This window comes from Mustela nivalis (assembly GCF_964662115.1).
Source record: "Mustela nivalis genome assembly, chromosome: 18".
Lineage (NCBI taxonomy): Eukaryota > Metazoa > Chordata > Mammalia > Carnivora > Mustelidae > Mustela > Mustela nivalis.
Genome location: NC_139037.1, coordinates 29,044,785 through 29,065,804, shown reverse-complemented (window position 1 = coordinate 29,065,804; position 21,020 = coordinate 29,044,785). Strand labels below are relative to the sequence as shown.

The following is a 21,020-nucleotide window of genomic DNA, read 5'->3' as shown; positions in this document are numbered from 1 at the left end:
GACAGTCATCCTCTCTCAGTCCCTTGACAAGGCTGCATGTTGCCCAGGCTGATAGTTGTGGGTGGTGGTTTTCTGGCAAATCCAAAATGCCTCCTGGTTACTGCGTAGGTAGGCCCTCCTGAGAGGCGAGGGCCCAGCGCAGATACCCCTAAAGTATCAGATACACGCCCAGGGGGCGCACGCAGTGTTTTCATCCTATCTCCATGAACACTTTTTAATTTTAAGAGTAATATGGTTTGTTTTAGATTAGACAAGCATAATTTACATTTGGATCCATGGTTCTCAAATGATAATGGTGAAGATAAGAGTAAAGTCAGTCTTGAAGTTTTGGGCCTAAAAAATTTTTTTTAAGTTAATGTAAAGAAAAACACTAGGAATACAACAGAGGGTGGTGGTTCATGGATATTGCTAAAAATCATGACAAGGAATCATATCATCAAAGCTTAGGAAACACTGGCCTCACGCACCACAGGGGTCAAGAAACATGGTTCTTGGTCATAACGATGCTGTTGATGATAAAGAAGGTGGTGATGACCGTCAGCATAATTAATGAAATAGCTGACTTCAGTGACTCTTTGTTCTATACCAGGTACTCTTCTGAGTCTTTTACCCATCTGTCCTTTTCTCTCAGGCCAACCCAGTGAAGGAAGTGCTACTTTTATTTCCACTGAACAGTTAAGGTGCCCTAGACCCAGAAAGGCTAGGGAATTTGCCAAAAATACCATAGGTTGTAAGTGACCAAATCAGGACTCGAGCCCAGGCAGTGGGGGTCTGGTGTCCTCTTTTTAATCATGGCATTTTCCTGCATCTTGATGGATTGAGAAATACTGCCTTCTGTCTGTCCTCTAAAGAAGAAAGGCGGAGAAATGTGAAAACACACAGGGCACCTGGGTGGCTCAGTGGGTTAAGCCTCTGCCTTCGGCTCAGGTCATGATCTCAGGGTCCTGGGATCGAACCCCGCATCGGGCTCTCCGCTCAGCGGGGAGCCTGCTTCCTCCTCTCTCTCTCTCTCTCTCTCTCTCTCTACTTGAGATCTCTGCCTATCAAATAAATAAATAAAATCTAAAAAAAAAAAAAAAACCACAGCACCGCACATAACTGTGTATCTATTACTTATCTTATATAAATAATATAGTATTGGTGTTTCTATTACTTGTAGATATTATATATTTACTCCTGTACAATAAAACAATGCAGTAACCCTCCAGGTGTTGTGAGGGCTCACCGGGGGGCTGCTGAGGCTGTGTCACGACTATATTCTGAGTTCCTGGCTTCCTTAGACAGCATCCTGGGTGTACACTAGAACAGATGCCTTAGAACTTGAAATTCTTTATTCAAATTGATGAAAAAAGGCACAAAGGCAGGGGGAGTATCACCTTACTCTTTCAGTTTCTGCCAGAGAGCCCTCCAAATAAGTACTGCACGGGGAGAATTCACATTTATTTCTAACCGTCTAAGGGCCTCTGGAGCATAAAGTCTTTGGCAACTTCTCTCTTTCTGTACTTAGAAAAGCATCCTAATTCTTTTCCCTGTTCGCTTCAAATATATAGAAACATTACCTAATCTTGTCTGAAATGTAAAGTGAAACTCCTCAGCAAATAGCAGGGTTATATGCCCAGAAAGAAAAGCCAGGGGGTTAACCTATGAAAATTAATCTCAACTCTGAACGAATGCACCAAAATGAATAAAAGAACATAGCCTACAGGACTCAGATGTAGGTGGGAGTTAGGTCTCCCAGGGCCCAGCGCAAGACCAGAGGTACACATCTGAAGCTCTTCCATGACCCTTGCTTTATCTGGATTGAAAGTCCCAGAAAAATGCTCAAGCGGGCAAGAATTTGCATCTGTTTTTCTCATCTGATGTTTTCCTAAGCCAGATTGCCCCGTTTTCATCAGTGGTGTTTCTGACGAGTCACGTTGCACAAGGAGACTTGATTGACTTGGGTTAAGGTATGGAGAAATGCACAACTGGGCCATTTAGGACACCTGCCCAGTGCATGTTTCCCAGCTAGCCTCCCTGTGGGCCAAAGGGCCACACAAACAAGTACTAGTGAATTGTGAGGTGCTCAAGGAGGAAAATTGCAGAACGAAATGGGTGGAAGGAATTTATACTTTTGTCATTTCCAGTTGAAGCCGTGGCTGAAACTCGTGTCTCGCCCCATCGTAATCTACAACCATTTAATTTGCGAACAAGACTTAACCGCTCAGGATCTGCAGCCTTCTCCACCAGTATAATCAAAACAAGAAGCATTTGGCTCTAGAGAGTAAACGTCGTCAATCTTTGACTTCTCCACCCCACCGTTTTCTCTCTGGCAGGCTGAGATGAAACAGAAAGCTGATATTTGGAGCCACTGGAATTGCAGGCCTTGTAATTTTGAAATATCCATTTTATCCCGTGTAATTTCTTCCCTAAGATTCCTCAGTCTAAATCTGATACAGGTAGGAGCCAAGACAAACAGTAACCATTTATAGTCACCCAGACCAGTTTGAATTTCACCCTAATGTAAAGCAAAGAGAGTTTTTGGCTTCATTTCAGGTGTGTAACAGGGGTAGAAAATGCATTTAAAATTTAGCAGCAAATGTTACCATATGTTTCCATAACAACTGCAAACTTTAATGTTAGAAAAGCAATAATATAAACACATAGGAATCTTGGAACAGTAAACTATTAATTTACCAAATATAAAAAATCCAGCATGAAGGGGCTTTTATAGCCACAGAAGCCATGAGGGGGCCCAGCATCCTGTGAATTTCTCCATTATGGGGCAGAAAATACTGCCGGTTGGTTTAAATGAGCAAATCTTTTAAAATTATAGGTACTGTGTCAGTTCTCCACAGCACATTTTTCTGAAACAATGTGTGGTGGTGCCCGCTATGGCTGATTTCTTTTACCATCTTGAACTAGGAAAATACCCCCGAGTAGCTGCCCCCAGCGCACGTCTGGAAAGTAAGTGCAGTTTTGTTTTCTTCGTCCCTAGCTTTAAACTTGAGAGTGGAGGCTGGGGTCCGGCATGGAGTGCGGTGCCCAGGGGCTGCCCAGGGAGACGTGTGCACGGATCGCTGACATACGTGGAGAAGGCTTGCAGTTTTCTCTCCCACCCATTTCAAAATACAAAAGAGACGAGATTTTTCTTGGGGGAGAATAGGCCTGCTTGACCACATCTTAAGAAAGAGGAGTTAGCAACTACAGTCATTGGAATCACCCCCAGGAGCAGTGCCGTGTTCTCTGATTTTTCTGTGGGGCTAAAGAAGTCATCTTCTTTTAAAGTATGTATCACCAACCTGGTGACCTGCACATGGCTCTTTGATTCGAAAGAAGTGTGGTTCTCCCACGCCACCCCAAAACCTACCCCAGAGCGCAGATGAGGTTTTGAAGCTTTTCCTGGAACACAATGACGTTGCCTTGTCATTGAAGGTGAGATGATGCCCCTTGGCCAGCCCTGAAATGTGCTCTATGAGGTGACTATCATTGAATATACCAGTCAGTGGAAAAGAAGAGGCGGTCAGAGGGAGGTAGGCTGTGCTCCAAAAAGGAAGCGTGGAACTCCCGAGGGGCAGCATTCAGGACGGGCTCTAGTGTGGCTCCCAGTTAGAGGAAAGGCTGCAGTTCTCTAAGTTTCAGAAAGTAGAAGAAAGAAGTACCACCCTTCCAGCTGGGGTAGCAGGTGCAACTTGGCCTCCCCAGAGCCTTCACAGTGGAGCCGAGCTAGAAGCAGCCCAGTGGGGCCGTTGGTTAATGAAAGGCTCGCAGTGATCATGGGCCAAGAGCAAGATGGAGGCTCGCGTTCAAGGTGTTGAGGGAACCTGATTGGGCAGGAGTGAGGGTGGGAAGCACAAGGAAGGATAGAAAAGAGATATTTTGTAAAGACCCGATTCATTCCCGAGTCCTTGGTGGGCCTCGTTTGGGGGCACAAGCCTGATTTCCCCTGGTCATCACCTTCTCTGGCAGGGTTAGTAAGAACGTTTCTTGCGTTTCTGTTGGCACTTGGCCACGGCACAGCACCTCTTGGAGCCTTAGTGAGACGAGTCTTGAGGCATTAGTCTTGAGGATCCTTAATTTGTGTCTTACTCCCCAGTGGCATGCAGATGGGTGGGGGGTTAAGAAGAAGGCAATGTGTCGTTCATTCACTCAGAAGATATTTAGTGAGCACTTACTATGTACCTGGCATGGGAGCCACAAGGAGGAACAAAAGACACTGCCGGCCTCCTGCGCTGGTGGAACATAGGGTCGAGTGGAAGAAAGATTGAACATAGGTGAGCAAACAAAGAAGACGATGTCAGATGAGGAGGACTCTGGAAAAAAGGAAACAGGGGAGCAGTTGGGCAGGGGCACAGAGCTTCTTAAGAACCTCCGAGGGAGCCTCACAGGGCAGAGCTGGGGAGATGGAAGCAGCCAGCCAGCCCAGAACACGGTGTCTGAGGGAGAAGGAGGTGAGAGGGGTTGGAGAGGCCAGAGGGGTGAGACCCCAGGGTGGGGGGGGACACATTTCATTCCGTGATGGGGTCTGCTGACTCAGAATAAAAAGGAACCCAGATTCCATTTACAAAATTTTAAAGGTTTCCTCGTGTGCCAGTGCTGTGGTAGGCCTTCCAATCGTAATTATGTCAGAAAAAAAGACGCTCTTGTGCCACAAAGTACGTGGTGTCAGCCCTCAGCAAAGCGTGAGCTCCTTTAGCAGTTGGGAAGGTTTTTGGGGAAAGAGGGACTCAAAATGGAGTCAGGGGGTACTGAGATTGAGCACCTACGGTGTGTTGATGCTTTCTGTGTATTTTTTTCACCTTTGTTCCTAACAGTAATCCTCCAAAGGTGAGATGCGATTCTGTCCATTCTGTGGATGATGAAACTGAAGGCAGAGAAAACTAAATGAAGACAGCTATCGAGAAAACTTTAACTCGAACCAGCTTAGCATGTTAGAAGAGGAACAAACCCTAGCAGGCATGAGCCACTAACAGAAACGAATCCCATCTTCTATTGGATAAATAGCACTATGATATAGGTCCCCGCCCCCACCCCTGCCCGTGGATGTAACGAAATGTCGAAACAATAGGATCTGTGTTTGTTTTTAGAGATCTGGAGCAACAAGAGGGCTCTAGGGAGCCTGTGGTCTGTTTTGAAGCTGGTCTTTGGGAAAAAATCGGCTCAGTGAGAGGAGGCAGTGGCACCTAAGTGGCAAGGAAAGCAGACCTAGTCCCTGGGGAAGAAGAGGAGAATTAACAGAGGAAGTAGGGGCCGGGTGTGACCTTGCAGGGTTGAGGAGGACGCCAGGGCAGAAAGACCCAAAGATAGTGGAGGTAGAACACACCATCACTGGTGTTACTTCCAGGAGGCGAGCGGAAATGCCACTAAAGGAGGCAGACCAGAGCCATGAAACATCCAGCATTGTCCTCTTAGGTCATGGGATCTCTAACCGACCCTATTGAAACGTTGCTTCTGTGCCATTCAGACACTTGCCTCAGGGGTCCTCTCCTTAGGGTATCTTTTGGGGCACGGCCCTGGGGGGAGACAGGTCAACTTTCTGGCGCCTTTTTTTCAACTGAGGCCATCTCCCACTAAAAGTTTTCTTCTCCCCTGGCTTCAGCCGGCCTGGCATTTCTGACAGACGTGTAAACAGATGCACGCGTTGTTGCTAATGACAGGTGATTATAAGAGGCATGGGGGCCAAGGTAATTAAACCACAACTTGACAGGAACATTTGGCAATGCAATATTTTGGCATTAGAAATTTCTTTGCAGCACACTTTCCCCCCTTGGTTTGGTGAAGATAATTCACTTTTATTCTTGAGAATGTGGTGCTTTGAGATCTGAAACTATCCTGTCTCAACTCCTGGTTCATTGTAGGGCTCCAGAAAATGGTTACCAGTAGAGAGTGTGGGGGATCTAGTTGGTGTCTCAGACCCTTTCCATGGTCTGCTCTGGAGCAGGAATGGGAATGGGTCTGTGCCCAAGTACAGGGATTGTATCTGACATATTGTTATGTCCAATTTGATAGTGATAATGCCCTGGAGAGAAACCTAAATTATTTTTATGCCACTATAATTTCAGCTTCTCTCCCTATCACCTGGGTTTGCCTACGGTTGCTGCCATGGACCAATCAAAAAATGGCTTACTCCATCCATTCTCTTGGCCCCCCAAATTCCTACAATTAGAAGTAGGGGAAGACAAATCAGATCACTGGTAACCTCTTGTTACAAGGAACCGCAGGAGAAGCAGTCATCAAGGTCATGGTATTTGTTCATTTGTTCGTTAGCTTTAAATGCAGTTAAAAACACACACACACACTATGTTCTCTTTGCTGTCAGGATCGTTAGGAATGCCTGTTTTGACACTTAGAGACTATGTCCTGCTCACTGCCAGTGGTGGCTAGCTTATGATTCTGTGTTTGAGGGACTCCGATCTTCTGTTGGATGATAGTAGATCTTCCTAGGCATAACATTGAGAGTTTGACTGTGGGGTGAGCTGTACCACTGTGGTAGCCCGCTTTTTCCTCATATAGCTAACGTCGACTTGTGAGCATTGTCCTGGCACTCATCTGAAATGGGAGCTTCTCCCAAGCAGGTTCATTCCTTTGCAAAACCAGCTTCTGAATATTCTTGGTCTAGTGTATCCACAGCCGCTAGAAGATTTCAGCGAAGCAGACCAGTGATAGAATGCCAGCTACTGGCAGGATGGCTGTTTCTTTTCCCTCAGCTCATTTTGGTTTTCTCCAAGGAAGGGCAGAGAAGGAGCTGAGTTTGTGAATCCCGGGTAGCTGATGCCAAAGGAGCACTCGGAGGTTCTGAGTCTTTGTGGGGTTGGTCCCCTCCAGCGTGGAAAGCTCCGGGCCGAGCTCTTCCCATTCTGCTTCTGCTTCAGGCCGAGATCTGTGTGGAGGCAGAGGTTTGTTTAAAGCTTTGTCAGATAGGTTAAAAGGTGTCCCACCCCCAGTGTGTTAAAAGAGAGAGAGAGATTAGACTCACTAAGGCTGCCATGTTCCCTCTAAAATATCAAGTCAAGATGATTTTTAAATCCGAAGTTACCAGGCTTCAGGGGTGTGACCTTTAGCGCATATAGCCTTGGAACTGGGGAGGAGGGATCCGAGCAAAAGACAGGTGGCCCACAGGCTGGTGGCCTCAGGAAACCTTCCGGCCGACAAAGTACTAACCCCAAATAAATGCCCAGCCTGTCTCGGAGGCCTCTGGAGTCACCGCGGAGGTCCAGGTGGCAGGCCTTTCTTCAGAGGGTTGCTTCCTGTGCAGCCTCCAGCAGACTCTCAAGGATGACGGAGATCAGTAAGGCCGGGCCTCTGCTCTCAGGAGGCTTAAAATCAGATGAGTCCTACTGCGAATAATAACTCCTAATTGAACTTTTAATAAGCACGGAGGTGCTTTTCATGTATTATTTACTCAGTTTATCCTGAATGATTACAGAACTAGCTAGTCCTTAGTGAGAGCTGCTCCGCGCCACGTACTTTTTCGATGCTTAATGTAAACTAACTCGACTATTACAGGGTTTTTTTGTTAATCACCCCTAATTGCAACAGAAAACCAAAGCAAAAAGATGTTAAGGAACTTTCGCAAGGACAGAGGGGCCAGGAGGCAGAGGAGCTGGGACTCTAGGAAGTCAGGTCCCCAAGGCCGAGCCTTCTACCCCGCACCCTGTCCTCGAGACCCAGGTTAGGATCCCTTGTGGGTGTGTGAAACCCAGATTGCAGGTCTTTCTCGAGCGGGGCCGGACAGTCCTGACAGATGCTCGCACTGGGGGCTTCTGATTCCACCCTGACCAGCAGAAGCGAGCAGTGGGAAACAGTCACCCGAAAGCAAAAAATGAGATGTCGTATTATTAATAGAAACAGACTGCTAGGAGAATACCAATGGCCGTAATAGTCATTATTTTATTATTGTCGTTATAGTAGACATTTATGAAGTGCTTACTCTTGTTTTATAACCAGGGAACTGTTGTAACTGAACCACGGGTTATCCCATTTCATCTTTACAACAGCCCTGTGAGGTAGACACTACTGTTCACCCCATTTTAAGGCTGAGGAAACGGAGGCACAGTTCACAAACTGGCCAGAGTGAGGATTTGGTCTACCCCCAGCGTCATTCCAGAGCCCACACTCTCAACAGCCAGGAGAGCGGCAGACCGCTCGGGGGCTTTGGAGCCATGTCCACAGAGCTGGCAGCGTATGGGCTGGCTCTGAAGGAGGAGGGAGCTGAGGGAAAGCTGCCGAAGGGAAGGGAAACATGCGAGAGTCGGGGGCATGAAAGGCCAAGGGTGACTGGGTGAAGAGCATGGAGATGTCCGGGTAAGCTGTGTGGGAAGAAATGAGGGGTGGCGCAGCCGGAAAAGTAGGTCGAAGGCCTTGGGAGTGAGGACTCCATGGTGCCCATTGTGGGCTTTGTGCCTTTGAGCACCTGTCAGGGGCATCCTCTTGCCCAGAACTCACCGTGAGACTTCCAGACTCTTCAAGATGGCGTCGTTCTTCGTTAAAGGTACTACCAGGCCTTCTTGTCTCTCATTTCCTAGTTTGAGAGCGTCAGAGTCCATTCAGAAGGAGAGTTTGATTTCTGAGGCTAGCGACCCTGTGACCGTGACTCATGCCCTTCCAAGGGACAAGTGAGTTTTGTCCACAGGCCACGTCAGAAACAAATGAGGGACATGCGTGCTCGTGGGTGAGCGTGTCCGTGTGTAAATCCACATCCCGGCCTCAGAAAATGCCTTCCGTGGCACCAGGGCAATGGTATCGTCAGAGCTGCCAACTTGTTTTATTTCGGATATTGCCTGGCAGCCCCCGAAGGAAGGAGAGTATGAATTTTTATCTCCCATTTACCAGACTTTCATTATATTGTGCTTACAGACACAGTGTCAGCACATAAAATGTTAAACATCACTGGTCTGAAAGAGGCTCCCATTGTCTTACCTCTGGTGCTGGGGGAGTCTTGCTAGCCTTGCTGTAGTGGTTCTGTCAGTGTAATATGACATGAAGCATTTCTCGGTAATGACAGACATTGAATATGAGTGACAGGAACTCTGACCGCGAGGAATGGGTTCAATTACCAGAGACGGGGGGTTACCTGAGATAAAACCAAAGGGCCCAATTGTGCTCGCTTTCGACCCCTTGACTCCCAGATCCAGAACAGCGAAGACAAATGGCTGATTAACCAGCCCCTAACCCTCCTTCTGCAGTGATAAACTTGTTTGGATTTCCCTGTCCGGGGGCGGGGGTTGGGGGGTGGTTGGAATCTATGGTGGCGTGTTTCTAAAGGAAATGTGATCAGAAACCAGTCAGGCTGGTGCTAGTCATTTTTGTCTCTTGCAAGCACAAAACCAAAACCCGTCATTCTATCTTAGAGTGGATCTAGGACACAGTGTCCAGAAATCAATACAAGATCATTGATTGCTCTCTTGCCCCCACCCCCGTCCCCGCCCCCGCCTTTCTTTTGCAAGCAGGAGCCACAAGGCTCCCCGTTCACCTGTAGTCAACCTGACGCCAGTGTCAGGGAGAGATCCTGCCATCCAAAGCTCTCCTTTATTTCTTTCCTCCTGCAGGCTGCTCTGCTCAGTGCGGCTCTCTGCTTGTTTATAGTCCACTGCTTATAGCCCCCAGATAGACTTCTAGCAAGCAGCCCAATTAAACTGTCGTGGGCCGCCCTCACTTGACTAGCTCTGCAGAGTCATTTAGCCAACAGACATTCCTGACTATTAAAAGCTAGTAGCAGCATGTCTCCAGAGCTGGAGATAAAATGAATGAAATTTGTTATTCTGCGCTGACACTTGATCCCAGCTGTTGAACTAAGGCTGTTGCACCTGAAAGTTTTTCTTTATGGTAATTGCTGTCTGTGTTATTATTTCATAGACTAAATTGGAGAAAATTACAACAGGTATTAAATTCTTGGAGCTAATTCACGGGAGTTCTATTGTGCCTTCTTCCAAGGCAGATTCCGACTTCTGTTCGAGGCCGGGAAGACGGATTTTGCTAGCCAGATGCACAGGCTTGTATTTCATTATTATCAGAGACATTCCAGTTTTAGGTCTGGTCAGGCATTTATCAGCTTTACCTGAAATCTGCTTTGAAATCTACTTTTGGTGCTAATTCAGGCAGCATATGTTGGGACTGGCCCTGGGGAATTCCATGATGATGACCAGTGCTGACAGTGATCAGTCTGGTTGATCTGTGATACCTCCTTGGTAGAATCACTGAGTCTCTTACATTGTATAGGCATAGGGAAACGGGCTGTATGAAAGAGGACTTTGCACAGAGCCCCTTGGGAATCCACTGCTCGATGTGATAGTTCTCAAACACCTCAAGTTGTCCCGTTTCTGTGAGAGCCCACTGAAGAAGGGAGTCATAGGTTTGGAGCCTCTCGGTGCTATTACTGGTTCTCGCTGCCTGTTACTGTTCGCTGAGTCTGCATTTCTGTTAACTTTGACCTGGTCTCATCCCAGAGTTTAGGGAGATCACCTGTAGACTTTCCATGATAGCACATGAACCATGGGCTATTGGTTGGGCACGCTCTCAGGGACTTCTTTCTTGCAGGAGATAGAGCACAGGAAACCATGTCTTTTATGGCATTCTCTTGTTTATTTAGCTCACGGTCAGCGCTGATGGCGAGGACTCTCGGCGAAATCCAGAATGAAAAGTCAGATCTTGCTAGTGGTGGAAGCACTATGCTTGACTTCAAGTTCATGCTCTAGGGGGAAGTTGCCCCATGATCTTGTTACTTTCACTTCTGTCTGAAGACCACAGCTGGCAGACATAGCAGAGCTCTTTCAGTTTCAGGGGTATACTCACATCTTTAGGATCCAGAGGCTTCGTCCCTGTCCCCATTAGGAAGCAGTTGACAGGTGCTACTCCTTGTTTTGATTAGAGGCAAAGGTGAGAAGCTCTATCCTCCAAGTAAAGGAAGATGGAGGTAGGACTGAGTGCTGTGCTTGCTTCATCATTCGACTGACACCCATACCTGGAGAGTCTACAGACCGGTTCACGGTCCCCTGATATGAGGATACCTGGAATCCTATAAAGAATCATCTGAAAGTCCAACTCAGGTATTTTCTTTGCCAATGTGGACATCTGTCCTTTGAATGCCAAGAACTAGTATCAGACTATGGTAGACGATTTACATTGCAAGGTGAAGCCTATAGAGTTTGTGAGATCTCAAACATACTGCATGTATGGTGGTCCACATTATTTTCAATATTCTTAAGCTTTGTTTAAGCTACTTTGAAAATTGAATTTGAAAACTGAAATTGAATTACTTTAATTTATGCCAAAGTTCAAAATGAGAAGTATGTGTTTTCTCTACCCACTGAGAAAATGAAAGAAGTAGTAGTCTTTAATTTATATATGAAATGCACAGAATATGTATAGAGTATCAAGTATAGAATATGTTTTAAGTCCTGAGAGATTTATTTTCTTATACCCAAATCCAGTAGAAAAAACTGGCCTTTCCTTCAGAACTAAACCAAGACTAATCTGCGTTGCATTTTTTAAGAAAAGATTTTATTTATTTATTGGAGCAAGAGAGAGAGCATGACCCAGGAGGAGGGTCAGAAGGAAAGGGACAAGCAGACTCTCCATTGAACAGGGAGCACTACTCGGAACTCAGTCCCCGGACCCTGAGGTCATGACCTGAGCTGAAGGTTGATGCTTAACCGACTTAGCCACCCAGGCGCCCCTGTGTTGCATTTTTTAAAATAACACAATGCATGACAGTTTTAGGTATCTTTAAGCAGTATATATTCACAGGTCTACACTGACTTGCTCCCAAAGGCACTTCAAATGCACATTCATTCTTGTCATGGGTATTTGAAGGTCCTAATGATACCACAGGGCCACAGGTAGAACTTGTTACATAATCACTGCACGTGTGCATTTCAGATCTAGAACTCATGCTCTCTGTTTCTGCCTCTGTATCTCTCCAGCATGGGCAGTAAGTGCTTCTCTCCAGACCTTTCCTGGACTTAATGTTTTATATATTTTGAGTTGCTGTTGGGTCTTAGATAGGTTGCCTCATTCTCTGTGTATCGCATGGCGAACATGGTGGTGACCTCAGCAAGTGAGCCTGTGTGATAGCTCGTTTGGCAGCCGGTTATGATAAGAGGAGATATAAAAGAAGAGTCTAAATTTGGAAGGTCCCTGGGATGGGGGCAGCAGAGAGGATGACTGAGATTTGGGTTCTCAAAAGGCAATATCAGAGGAAAACAAAGACCCTTCTCGGTGGCACTCGGAATTCATACACTGAGAGCCAGGTCAGTATAGTAAAAAGTTTCTTAGGATGACAGATATTTGGACGAGGTGAAGGTAATGCATAAAATGGAAGAACTCTTAAAAGGTTAGCCTGCAAATCCAGAAATAATGCCTTTTGTATGCTCCCATTTGGAGCCTCAGACCTCGTATTATGTGCCCTGTGTCCACTGTAACCTTCCATCTCCCCCTCCGTAATTCATGGAGGTGGGGTATATCCTCATCTTCCCAGGGAAGAGACTGGGCCTCCCGCAGTTAAAGTCATGGCTGCCACTGACTATTTTGGTAAGTCATTTTAGAGGTGGGACTTGAACCTGGGACTGTTGCTTCCAAAGCCACGCTACCCGTTTTGGATTTGCGTCTCTGTGAGATCACTGGCTCTTAACTTGGAAGTAGAACTTTTAGCAAGGAACTTCAAGCGGATTGCTAAAATTCCTCGGTTGTTCCTGATAATCCTGCCAACTCACTGCTAGGCTTTTGATCACTGCTGTTGAAACTAAACCCTGCCAGGTTATAAAACAAAGTATATTTCTTAACAATTTAAACTTTAAACCAGTTTTCATAAGGGTGAAATACTTGGAATTGGTTGAGTTCCCTGGTACATGGAACATTGTAGGTCTTCATCAAGACCAGGGGCTGGCAAGCTCTTTCTGAAAAGGGCCAGACAATATTTTAGGCCCTGTGAGCTACAGTCTCTGTCACAACTGCTCTGCTCTTATAGCGAGAAAGCCACCATAGACGATATGTAAATGATTAGGTGTGGCCATGTTCCATTAAAACTTTATTTACTAAAGCAGGTGGCAGGATTTGGCTCATGCGCCAAAGTTTGGCAACCCCCGGTCCACACCTTGAGGAAGAATTATGTTGAAGGGAACCAGAACACAACAAATGTTTTCTTTTTATTTATTAGTTGTTTATGCAGATTGCTGGTAAGAAAGATGTCTTTTCAGCATGATTTGAAACCCTTTTCATTGGCTTAGATTTTAAAGTTGGGTTTTTTTTTTTAATCTCTTCTTTAAGCACATGTTAAATGTGTCCATGTTCTTTCCATTATATGTCTTGGTTGCCTTCCCAGACTTCAAATTGCAGTGAATTTATCCCCAAAGGATGTTTGGTATCAATTCTCTAGATGCAATTTGAATGTAGTCTGTTTCTATAATGGAAAAAGGATTCCAAATCTTCATTATTTAAGTTCCACAGAAAATAATGAATCACTGAAACAGCTACTACTCAGCACTGCTCAGGTATCCTGCGTCCTTTGTTATCTTGTCTTACAGCTTCATATCAGTTCAGAGAATAAAGGAGTATAAAGACTTAATTTTAGGGCTCCATATGAGGTATTAGATTATGATTTCTAGCTAAGTCATGCTGACCTCAGGTTATATAATAATGGAACTTTTTTTTTTCTTCACTGAGGATTTCCTAACAGGTTAAAACTATCAACCAACAAACGAAAAGCCAAAGAGCAGTTTGAGTCTCAGAATTATCGATGGTGGCAACTGTCGTAGTTTCCTTGTTGTTAGGCCACTTCTGTGTAATGACCCCCCTTTGATCAGTCATCCCATCCTGTGCCACGGTATTCTAGGGATTAGGGCCTCAGCTTCTCTTAAAGAGAAGGAGCGGTACTAGTGATAACAGTTGTCGTATTTAATGGCGCCCTAATTTTTCTCCTTAAAACTCACCGACCTCACCTGTGGGCAGCCATGTTGGAGAGGAGGAGTCGTGCCATCAGAATGGCACCCGTAACACGTCAGCTTTGTTTGCCATGTGCTCGATGGTGCGCCGGCTGACCCCTTGTCTTACTGTAAAGTAAGGTATACTTGTGTTCTCCGATCAGCACTCTCCATGTGAAATCTCGAGCTACCTTCCTTATGTCTCACCTCTGTGTTTTCTAGAGCAACGGCAAGGGCCGTGGGAAAAGTTGGACTCCTCTAGTCCAAAGCCCTGCTCTCTTCAGTGAGCCACCAAGCGTCTCTGACCTTTCGGTTTCCTCTTGCGTAAAATCAGAATGATACCAACCTTACATTAGAGAGTAATTGTAAAACTTAACGGCGATATATGTGTAAGTGCTTTGTAAATTATGTGGATCGCGTCTGAGTTATTTTTACTGTTTAACTAGCTATCTGGCCGTCATCAAAATCACCAAATCCATAGCCCTGTTCATTTCAGAGCATAACGCGTGGAGCTGCCCATGTGAGCGGCAGCTTAATTGCAAATCAGCTGGGGTTGCGAGATGACAGAATGCCAGTGGGCGCCGTTCCCATTGTGGTGAATAAATGTTACCCCTAGAAACACAATGTCAGGACTGAAATCAACGCGTTAGATTCCCAGCCCCAGCCTTTGCCACCTTTGATATGGGGCTCATATTTGAAGCTACTGTTTGTTTTCCCAGTTTACATTTTCGTACATAGGGCAGATCTTTCTCTGGTAGCACTCCTTCAAGATCTTTTGTTGGTCTTGGTTTCCGTTGCTCTGGAGAACGGTCGCCTTCCAGAAGCTCCCTAAAGTAAATGTCGATATGCCGTAAGCCTGTATTTAGAATGGGTACGAGCCAAGAGTAGCCTCTAAGTTTGGTAACCGTCTTTGCTTGCTGATATTTACATGTGATGTGGTCATGAACAGAAAGAAGCTTAATTTTATGTATGCAGCTATGAGGGACAGGTGGGTATGGATGTAGGGGCTCTGATACCTTCTACCCATGTCAAATGAGTGAAATCCTTCCCAAAAAGCCAGGCAGGAAAACATATGATACCATTTGCAATGGTAGAATGTTGCACGCTGTTCTTCTGTAATTATAATGGCCTGATCCGTGTGGGGTGGGGTGAGTCTGGCTTAGTAGTCATTAATCTACTGAATCTTAGTATCAGCAGTCCATCTTGAGCAGCAGTACTCGGCTGGATGAGTGGGGCTTTGATTTTATTGTAATAAGGATAGCTTTGTTAAAATTCTGCTGCTCGGTGGTGCCTGAGGATTCTGGGAAGAGAAGGTTTTTCTCCCCCACACCCTCCCCCCACTTTGTTTTTTCTTTTTTTGCGTGGTGGGGATGAATTGTTTCTCTCTCTTCCATCCCCTAGGTTGCTGTTTATGCTCTCCCTTGATCTCCTGCTTGTCCCTTTATTTCTCCACGTTGTGAAAGTTTCTTTCTGTGTGACCAGGAGTCTGTTTAGCAGACCATATTGTGAGTGAAGGGCCAGCGTTTGTTGCCTGATTTTGGCAATGCTGGGCGGTCAGCTGGGATGTAATTAAGACTCTGAGAACAGGCTGTCTTCTCCACGGGAAGGGCATGTTAGATGGTGCTGGGGTTTGGGGCTGTCAGTTTGGCCAAGGCTGGAGACAGAGAACTAGGGACAGAGATATTTCCTTTCATTTATAATCCCTTTATGTACAGTGTATGCACTTGGCGAAGTTTACATACAACCTAGTGGCTAGAGCTTACAAGCCAATGCAGTGAAATTAGCATATGTTACATGTATATTTTAGTGATATTTTAAAGCAAGCGCCTATTTCCAAAGTGAATTATGCATGGACGACAGCAATAGGGTTGTGTTGCGCTGGGTGTCAAATCCCACAACTTTTTGTCGAGACTGTGGATTTTACACTAAAAAGGCAGAAAGACTAAACGAAGTAAAACAGTTTTAATTTTTAACAGTTTGGTTCGGCCCAAGGAGCCAGGCTGTGACAGATATAACTGACATTTGAATAATTGGATTAATTTAGAGAAGGGCAAATCCAGTTTTGACGGTTGTGCTTGTGTGTGTACGACTTCTGTTTCTTCTTCGTCTTCTTTTTTTTAATTTTTTTTTTTATTTGCAGGGATGGAGTTGTGTGGCTTAGATACACACTCTCCGTGATGCCTAGCAAAGCTGGAGGGAACGCCACAAAATGTATAAAACGGTCCTCTGGTTGTTTTACAAGGCATGCTTGTGTATGTGTGTCCATTCACATGGTAGTAAGCATTCTTCTTGTTTTGTGCAAAAGAAACCCACAGCAGGTACTTTATTAGGTTGTGTTAGTGACCTGTATATTGCGTACCCCGGCACATTATATGTGCTCTTGGTGACTTAATGCCTACCGTTGCAGGAAAATGATCCCCACTTCATAGGCCATCTAGAAAACGCGCAGACAAGAGAACTCACTATGACACTGGCAAGCCCTTTCCATCCGCCTATCACTGTGTTACAAAACCTCACAGCGCACCAGTGGGAACTGCCTAATTTGGTATCTGGGGTATCAGTAGCCAAATTCCACATGGCTGAGTCCTCAGCCCTAAATTCCTCCAGGTTTATGTGGCTGTTTGAGCTTCTTGTGTGAAGATCATCTCTGCAATGTGAGATCGAGAAACCAAGTATGACACCGCGATACCCTCCCAACCCCCCCCCCACCCCCTCACTCCCCCCACTTAGAAATTCTCTTAATTAAATAGGCTACTTAGAAGCAGCACACCAAGACTAGAACTTGAGGCAGGCAGTCTTGATTGTGGCTCTGCGTTGGCTCTAGGAGCCTTTTCCCCCAGCAGGACATTAATAGACATTAACACTCGGGCAAGAAGTGTTGATGTGTGGTTTATAATGTTAGCACCCAGTTAGGCTGGTATAACACATGCCGTAGGAATCTTGTACCAACACACGTGTGTGTTGAGTCAGATTAATGAGAACCATAAAAGGAGCGACATTCAGCTCAAGCTGGGGCCTTCGTCCCATCTTCCCCTCACCAAGCAAACCTGGTGCCCAGCTGGGTGGAAATATCCTGGTTGGACATTTTTTTCCGGTATTAGCATAAAGAGGATGTTTGAGAGTTTTGTTTTGCCCGTTGTTATGTGATCGAGGAGCCCCATGTGTTAGTCAAGACTTCACATTAAAACTCCTTTTCATCCAGTGCCATTTGGGCTGCAGGGAAAGGAAACTTCCGCGACACAACGTGACCGCCAGGCACGCATTATGACTTCCCTCCCTCGGCTTCCGCCGGCTCTTCTTCAAGTGTTTCTCAATGGTTCGGAGACACTTTCTGGTTTACTTTGTAAATGGGGCAGCGAAGCATTCTTGTCTCTTGACGGGCTCTCCTTAGAGGATTCTCAAAGCCTTTTAAAATTGTGTGTTTTTCTGGGGCAGCCTTGAGAGTCCCAGGAGTGGAGTTGCCATCTGTCCTTTATATTAAAAGAATCTTCTGTATTGTATACCTGATGTGCTTGTCCCAGAGATAGATGTTGTTAATTAAAGGACAGCATTTGTCCTTTATGTGAAATAAATCTTCTCTCTCGCCTGAAGAACAGTTTTGCCGGCTTTCGGAAACAGTTAAGGACACTCAGCCTGGAGTTCTGGTGTTCACTGAGGGTCTGCAGTCCAGTGTCATTCATTCACCCTTCACTAGAGATCAGACGAGTGGAGTAGGAAAGTGGTTCGGTGTTTTGCTGGCTTTCTAGTTCACCCATCTCCCAAGATCGTCGCCTTTTAGAGGTGTATGGTAGTGAATGGAACGTATGGTGTTGACAGCAACTTGTGACTTTTTGGTGCAGATTTACAGATAGCAAGTTCCCAGTCTCATCCACTGGGTCTTTCTGGGGCAGACACGATGGCCCTCCCGTCCTCCAGTGCCACCTCTCCACTTTGCAGCTATAGAATCTCTCTTCCTGTGCCCTCGGCCCCAGGGAAAATAATATCGCAAACATCTGCCCACTGCAAACCGAGCCAGAGTTCTGTCAGATCAGAGAAGACATACAGGGGAGAGAAACCACTACCCTTAACCTCCTGGATCTCTGTCTCAAGAAGCCCAGAAAATGGCTTAGATGTGTGATATGGAAAAGCGGCCAGGGTAACGTGGCTCTGAATTAGGAGGGCGGCCAGGGCCTTGTCAGGACCTTGCTTCGAGGAAAGATCGCACCAGCAGAGACTGTTGACGGAGGGCCGCTTCCCGGGCAGAGGAGGCGAGGGGGACTGAACTGTCCTTTTGTTGGGGGAAAAGGCCCGGAACCAGCTGTGCCAGAGTGAGGAGAGTAGTAAATTGGCCCGTGATATGCTGATGATAGAAGAGTCCAGACCAAAGGTCAAGTTTAATATGCAGCGATTCACCTTTCAAAGAGGAATCACATTAGGTGTAACTCTCCATCATCCATTTTTACCCCCGTCGTAACCATGCAGACGAGGCCCCGAGCAGGCGGCAGGAGAGAGCAGAGTGGACTCGGGTGGAAAGCCTGCGGCCGTGGTGGCGGCTGCGACACCCAGGCCAGCACCTCCAACTGTCTGCAAGGGACGTCGCTTTTCACCTGCAGCCAGTCACTGCTTTGCAGGGCTGGGAGAGGTCCTGGGATTCTCCGGTAGAAGCTGGGGATGTGAAACTTCTGGCATTTTCGGTGCTGGCAGGTACTTAGCTGTTTTCAAGCAGCACAGGCCAGGGAAAGCTCATCGCTAGTAAAGATGTGCTTTGTGGGCTGCTCGTTGGCACACATGAACACACACAGTACAGGGACAGTATCAAAGCGGGGGATATCCTGAATAATGAGCTGCTGATATGGAGATTTTTGTGAAAAAAAATAGAAGGAGACAGCCTCAAACAATGGTTAATATTTGGGGTACTTGTCTTTTGAGTCTTTGTCTACTGCATTTTATATGCGTGCTTTAAAAACAGTTGTAACCCTAGGAGCCTGTGTTTTTTACTTCCCATTGTAGGCAGTTTCCTTATAGAATTTATAATGGCTCCAACATAGTCCACCAAGGAAATATATCACAATTACGCAGAATCATTCCCCTAATTGTTGGACATTTAAGTGGCTTTTGACTTGACAACTTGGTAAGTAATTCACTCATGCCACTTTTTCCTTATTTTGGATTATTTCCTCGGAATCTGAAGGATGGCTAAGTCAGAAGCTAAGTGTGTTTTTATGGCTTTCAGTATATATTGCCAGATAGCTTTCCAAGAGTGTTGTACCAGTTTACGCTACAATCAGCAAAATATGAGTATACAAGCTTTCAGCATAACCTTGCCAGCATTATTGTCTCATGCAGAACCCCCTCCCCCCTGCCGCCAAATGGTGGGTGAAAATGGGACTTCAATCACCTTTTTTGAATTCACATATATTTGAGATTTTCCCATAAATCTGTTGACTAATTGTATGTATTCATAGAACATCTGTATTCACTGAGGCCAAATTTTGTCAAGGTTTTGTTTGCTTTTTAATGTGTCTATTTTTTTTTTTTTTTTCAAGTTCCCTCTGTTAACAATTGATAAGTAATTCGGGAAGAGCCTCCTTGGCAAGGCCCTCCTCCAGGGGACCCCCTGTCTCAGCATTGCTGCAGCTGCTACTTTTAACTGTGCATTAACTTGGAGCCAGGCCAGGGCCCACGCAGGATCCCCTTCCTGAAGAAGGGCTCTTGTGTGTCTGGTGAACCACAAGCTCAGGGCTGTATCTGCCAATATGTTTTTGGCAGAGCCTGCTAATAAAACCCCATCCGCACTGTTCTGTGAAATGCAGTCACCAATTTGGATGATGATTACCTGATGCCATTTCTTTATAACAGCTAATCTCCATGTCTTAGGTGGTTTTTGTCTGCTGCCTCCAGCCCCCCTTCCTTGCCCGGTGGCTCCTTCTTCTCTGCCTGGTGCGTGTTCTCACCGCAGTGCAGATGATCTATAATCGGTGTTCCTTGTAGCATGGTCTAATGGAAAGGGCATGAGCCACTAATACAGACACAGGGGTTCTGCTACTGGCCCTGCCCTTTGTTGAATGATAATGCAACAAGAACTTAATGAGGGCTGAAACACTTCTTAGCGTTCTTGATACATTATTGAATCTTCGGAATGCTTTTCCCAGACAGACAGTGAAACCCAGAGTGTGGAGGAAGCCGCAACTCAAGTAAGACGCAGAATACTTTAGTCTTCTGAACTAAAGCGAGTTTTTCATTGCTCTCTGCCTCCGCAGTGGCAAAACAGAGCTTCTTCGCTTTACTTCCGGGGGCTGGCACGGAACTAAAAACGGTGTCATAGGCACCTTGAGTTGCACTGAGTATCAGAATCCAGGTCATGTCATAAATTGTAGTTATTAACGAGCGCTGGCCTGTCTGGCCCTCTGCTTCTCTGCTCATAAAAATGTAGGTGCTGCACTAGAGTATTTTCATTGGTTACTTCCAGCTCTCACATTTCCTCATGGGCCACAGACTCCGATCTTGGTGGGGAAAAAAAGCCTATGGTCCCTGGTTTGGGGCGGGGGGTGGGGCGGTGGTTGGAGTGTGCCTCCTGCTTGGGAAATCAGCTCTGCCTTCTGGGTGCCTCTGACCCTCTGAGCTGTACTGTTTTTTTGTTTTGTTTTGTTTTTTGTGGTGTTTTGTTTTGTTTTTGTTTTTCCCCTGGGAAGGAGGTGCAAACTCTCAGAAAGTAGGAGTTTTACTCCTTGGTGTGCACAGAACGTGCAGGGTGATTCCCGTCGCGGGGTAGCTGAGATACCAGTGTGCACCGGCCACTTTAAGGCCACAGGAACCTGCTTGCTTTGGCTCCGAGGATCTTGTGATCTCATAAATATAAATGCGGGAGTAGACCTTATTTCATTTTCTCCTCATACCTTACTGTTGGGTGGGAACTTAATTAACCAAGGTGGTTAATAGAAAAAGTAAGGCATGGAGGCAGTTCCACACAGAAATGTATTCCGGCTTAATTTCATACATATCTTTTTTTTTTTTTCAAATAAGGATCCAGGATCCCATATGGCACTTAGCCTCCTAAACAAAGATCATCAGCCCTAGACGAGAAGCAGGTGGCCTGGCACAGAGAGCAGAGGTTATTTTTTGCCGCTGGGCTCCTGCCATTTCAGA

The 21,020-nt window shown here is 46.0% G+C and overlaps 1 protein-coding gene and 1 long non-coding RNA gene across 7 annotated transcripts in view; one reads left to right on the top strand and one right to left on the bottom strand.

Moving 5' to 3' along the window:
* Positions 1 to 21,020, top strand: part of FTO (FTO alpha-ketoglutarate dependent dioxygenase) — a 374,055-nt gene that overhangs the window by 232,080 nt on the left and 120,955 nt on the right. The window contains exon 10 of one of the 6 annotated variants that reach the window (XM_082712133.1): positions 16,036 to 16,585. The exons of 3 other annotated variants lie outside the window; for them this stretch is intronic. In XM_082712133.1, the coding sequence (XP_082568259.1) occupies positions 16,036 to 16,225 (190 nt within the window). In that variant the 3' untranslated portion in view covers positions 16,226 to 16,585. Of the gene's footprint in view, positions 1 to 16,035; positions 16,586 to 21,020 lie in introns of those variants that run through there. 2 more of the 6 variants (XM_082712135.1, XM_082712131.1) reach the window with 2 other exon arrangements.
* Positions 5,604 to 9,551, bottom strand: LOC309853736. Its single transcript, XR_014305906.1, has 3 exons — positions 9,452 to 9,551; positions 8,425 to 8,500; positions 5,604 to 6,859 (listed from the first exon to the last, which is right to left on the bottom strand). It is a non-coding gene; the product is annotated as an uncharacterized lncRNA (long non-coding RNA).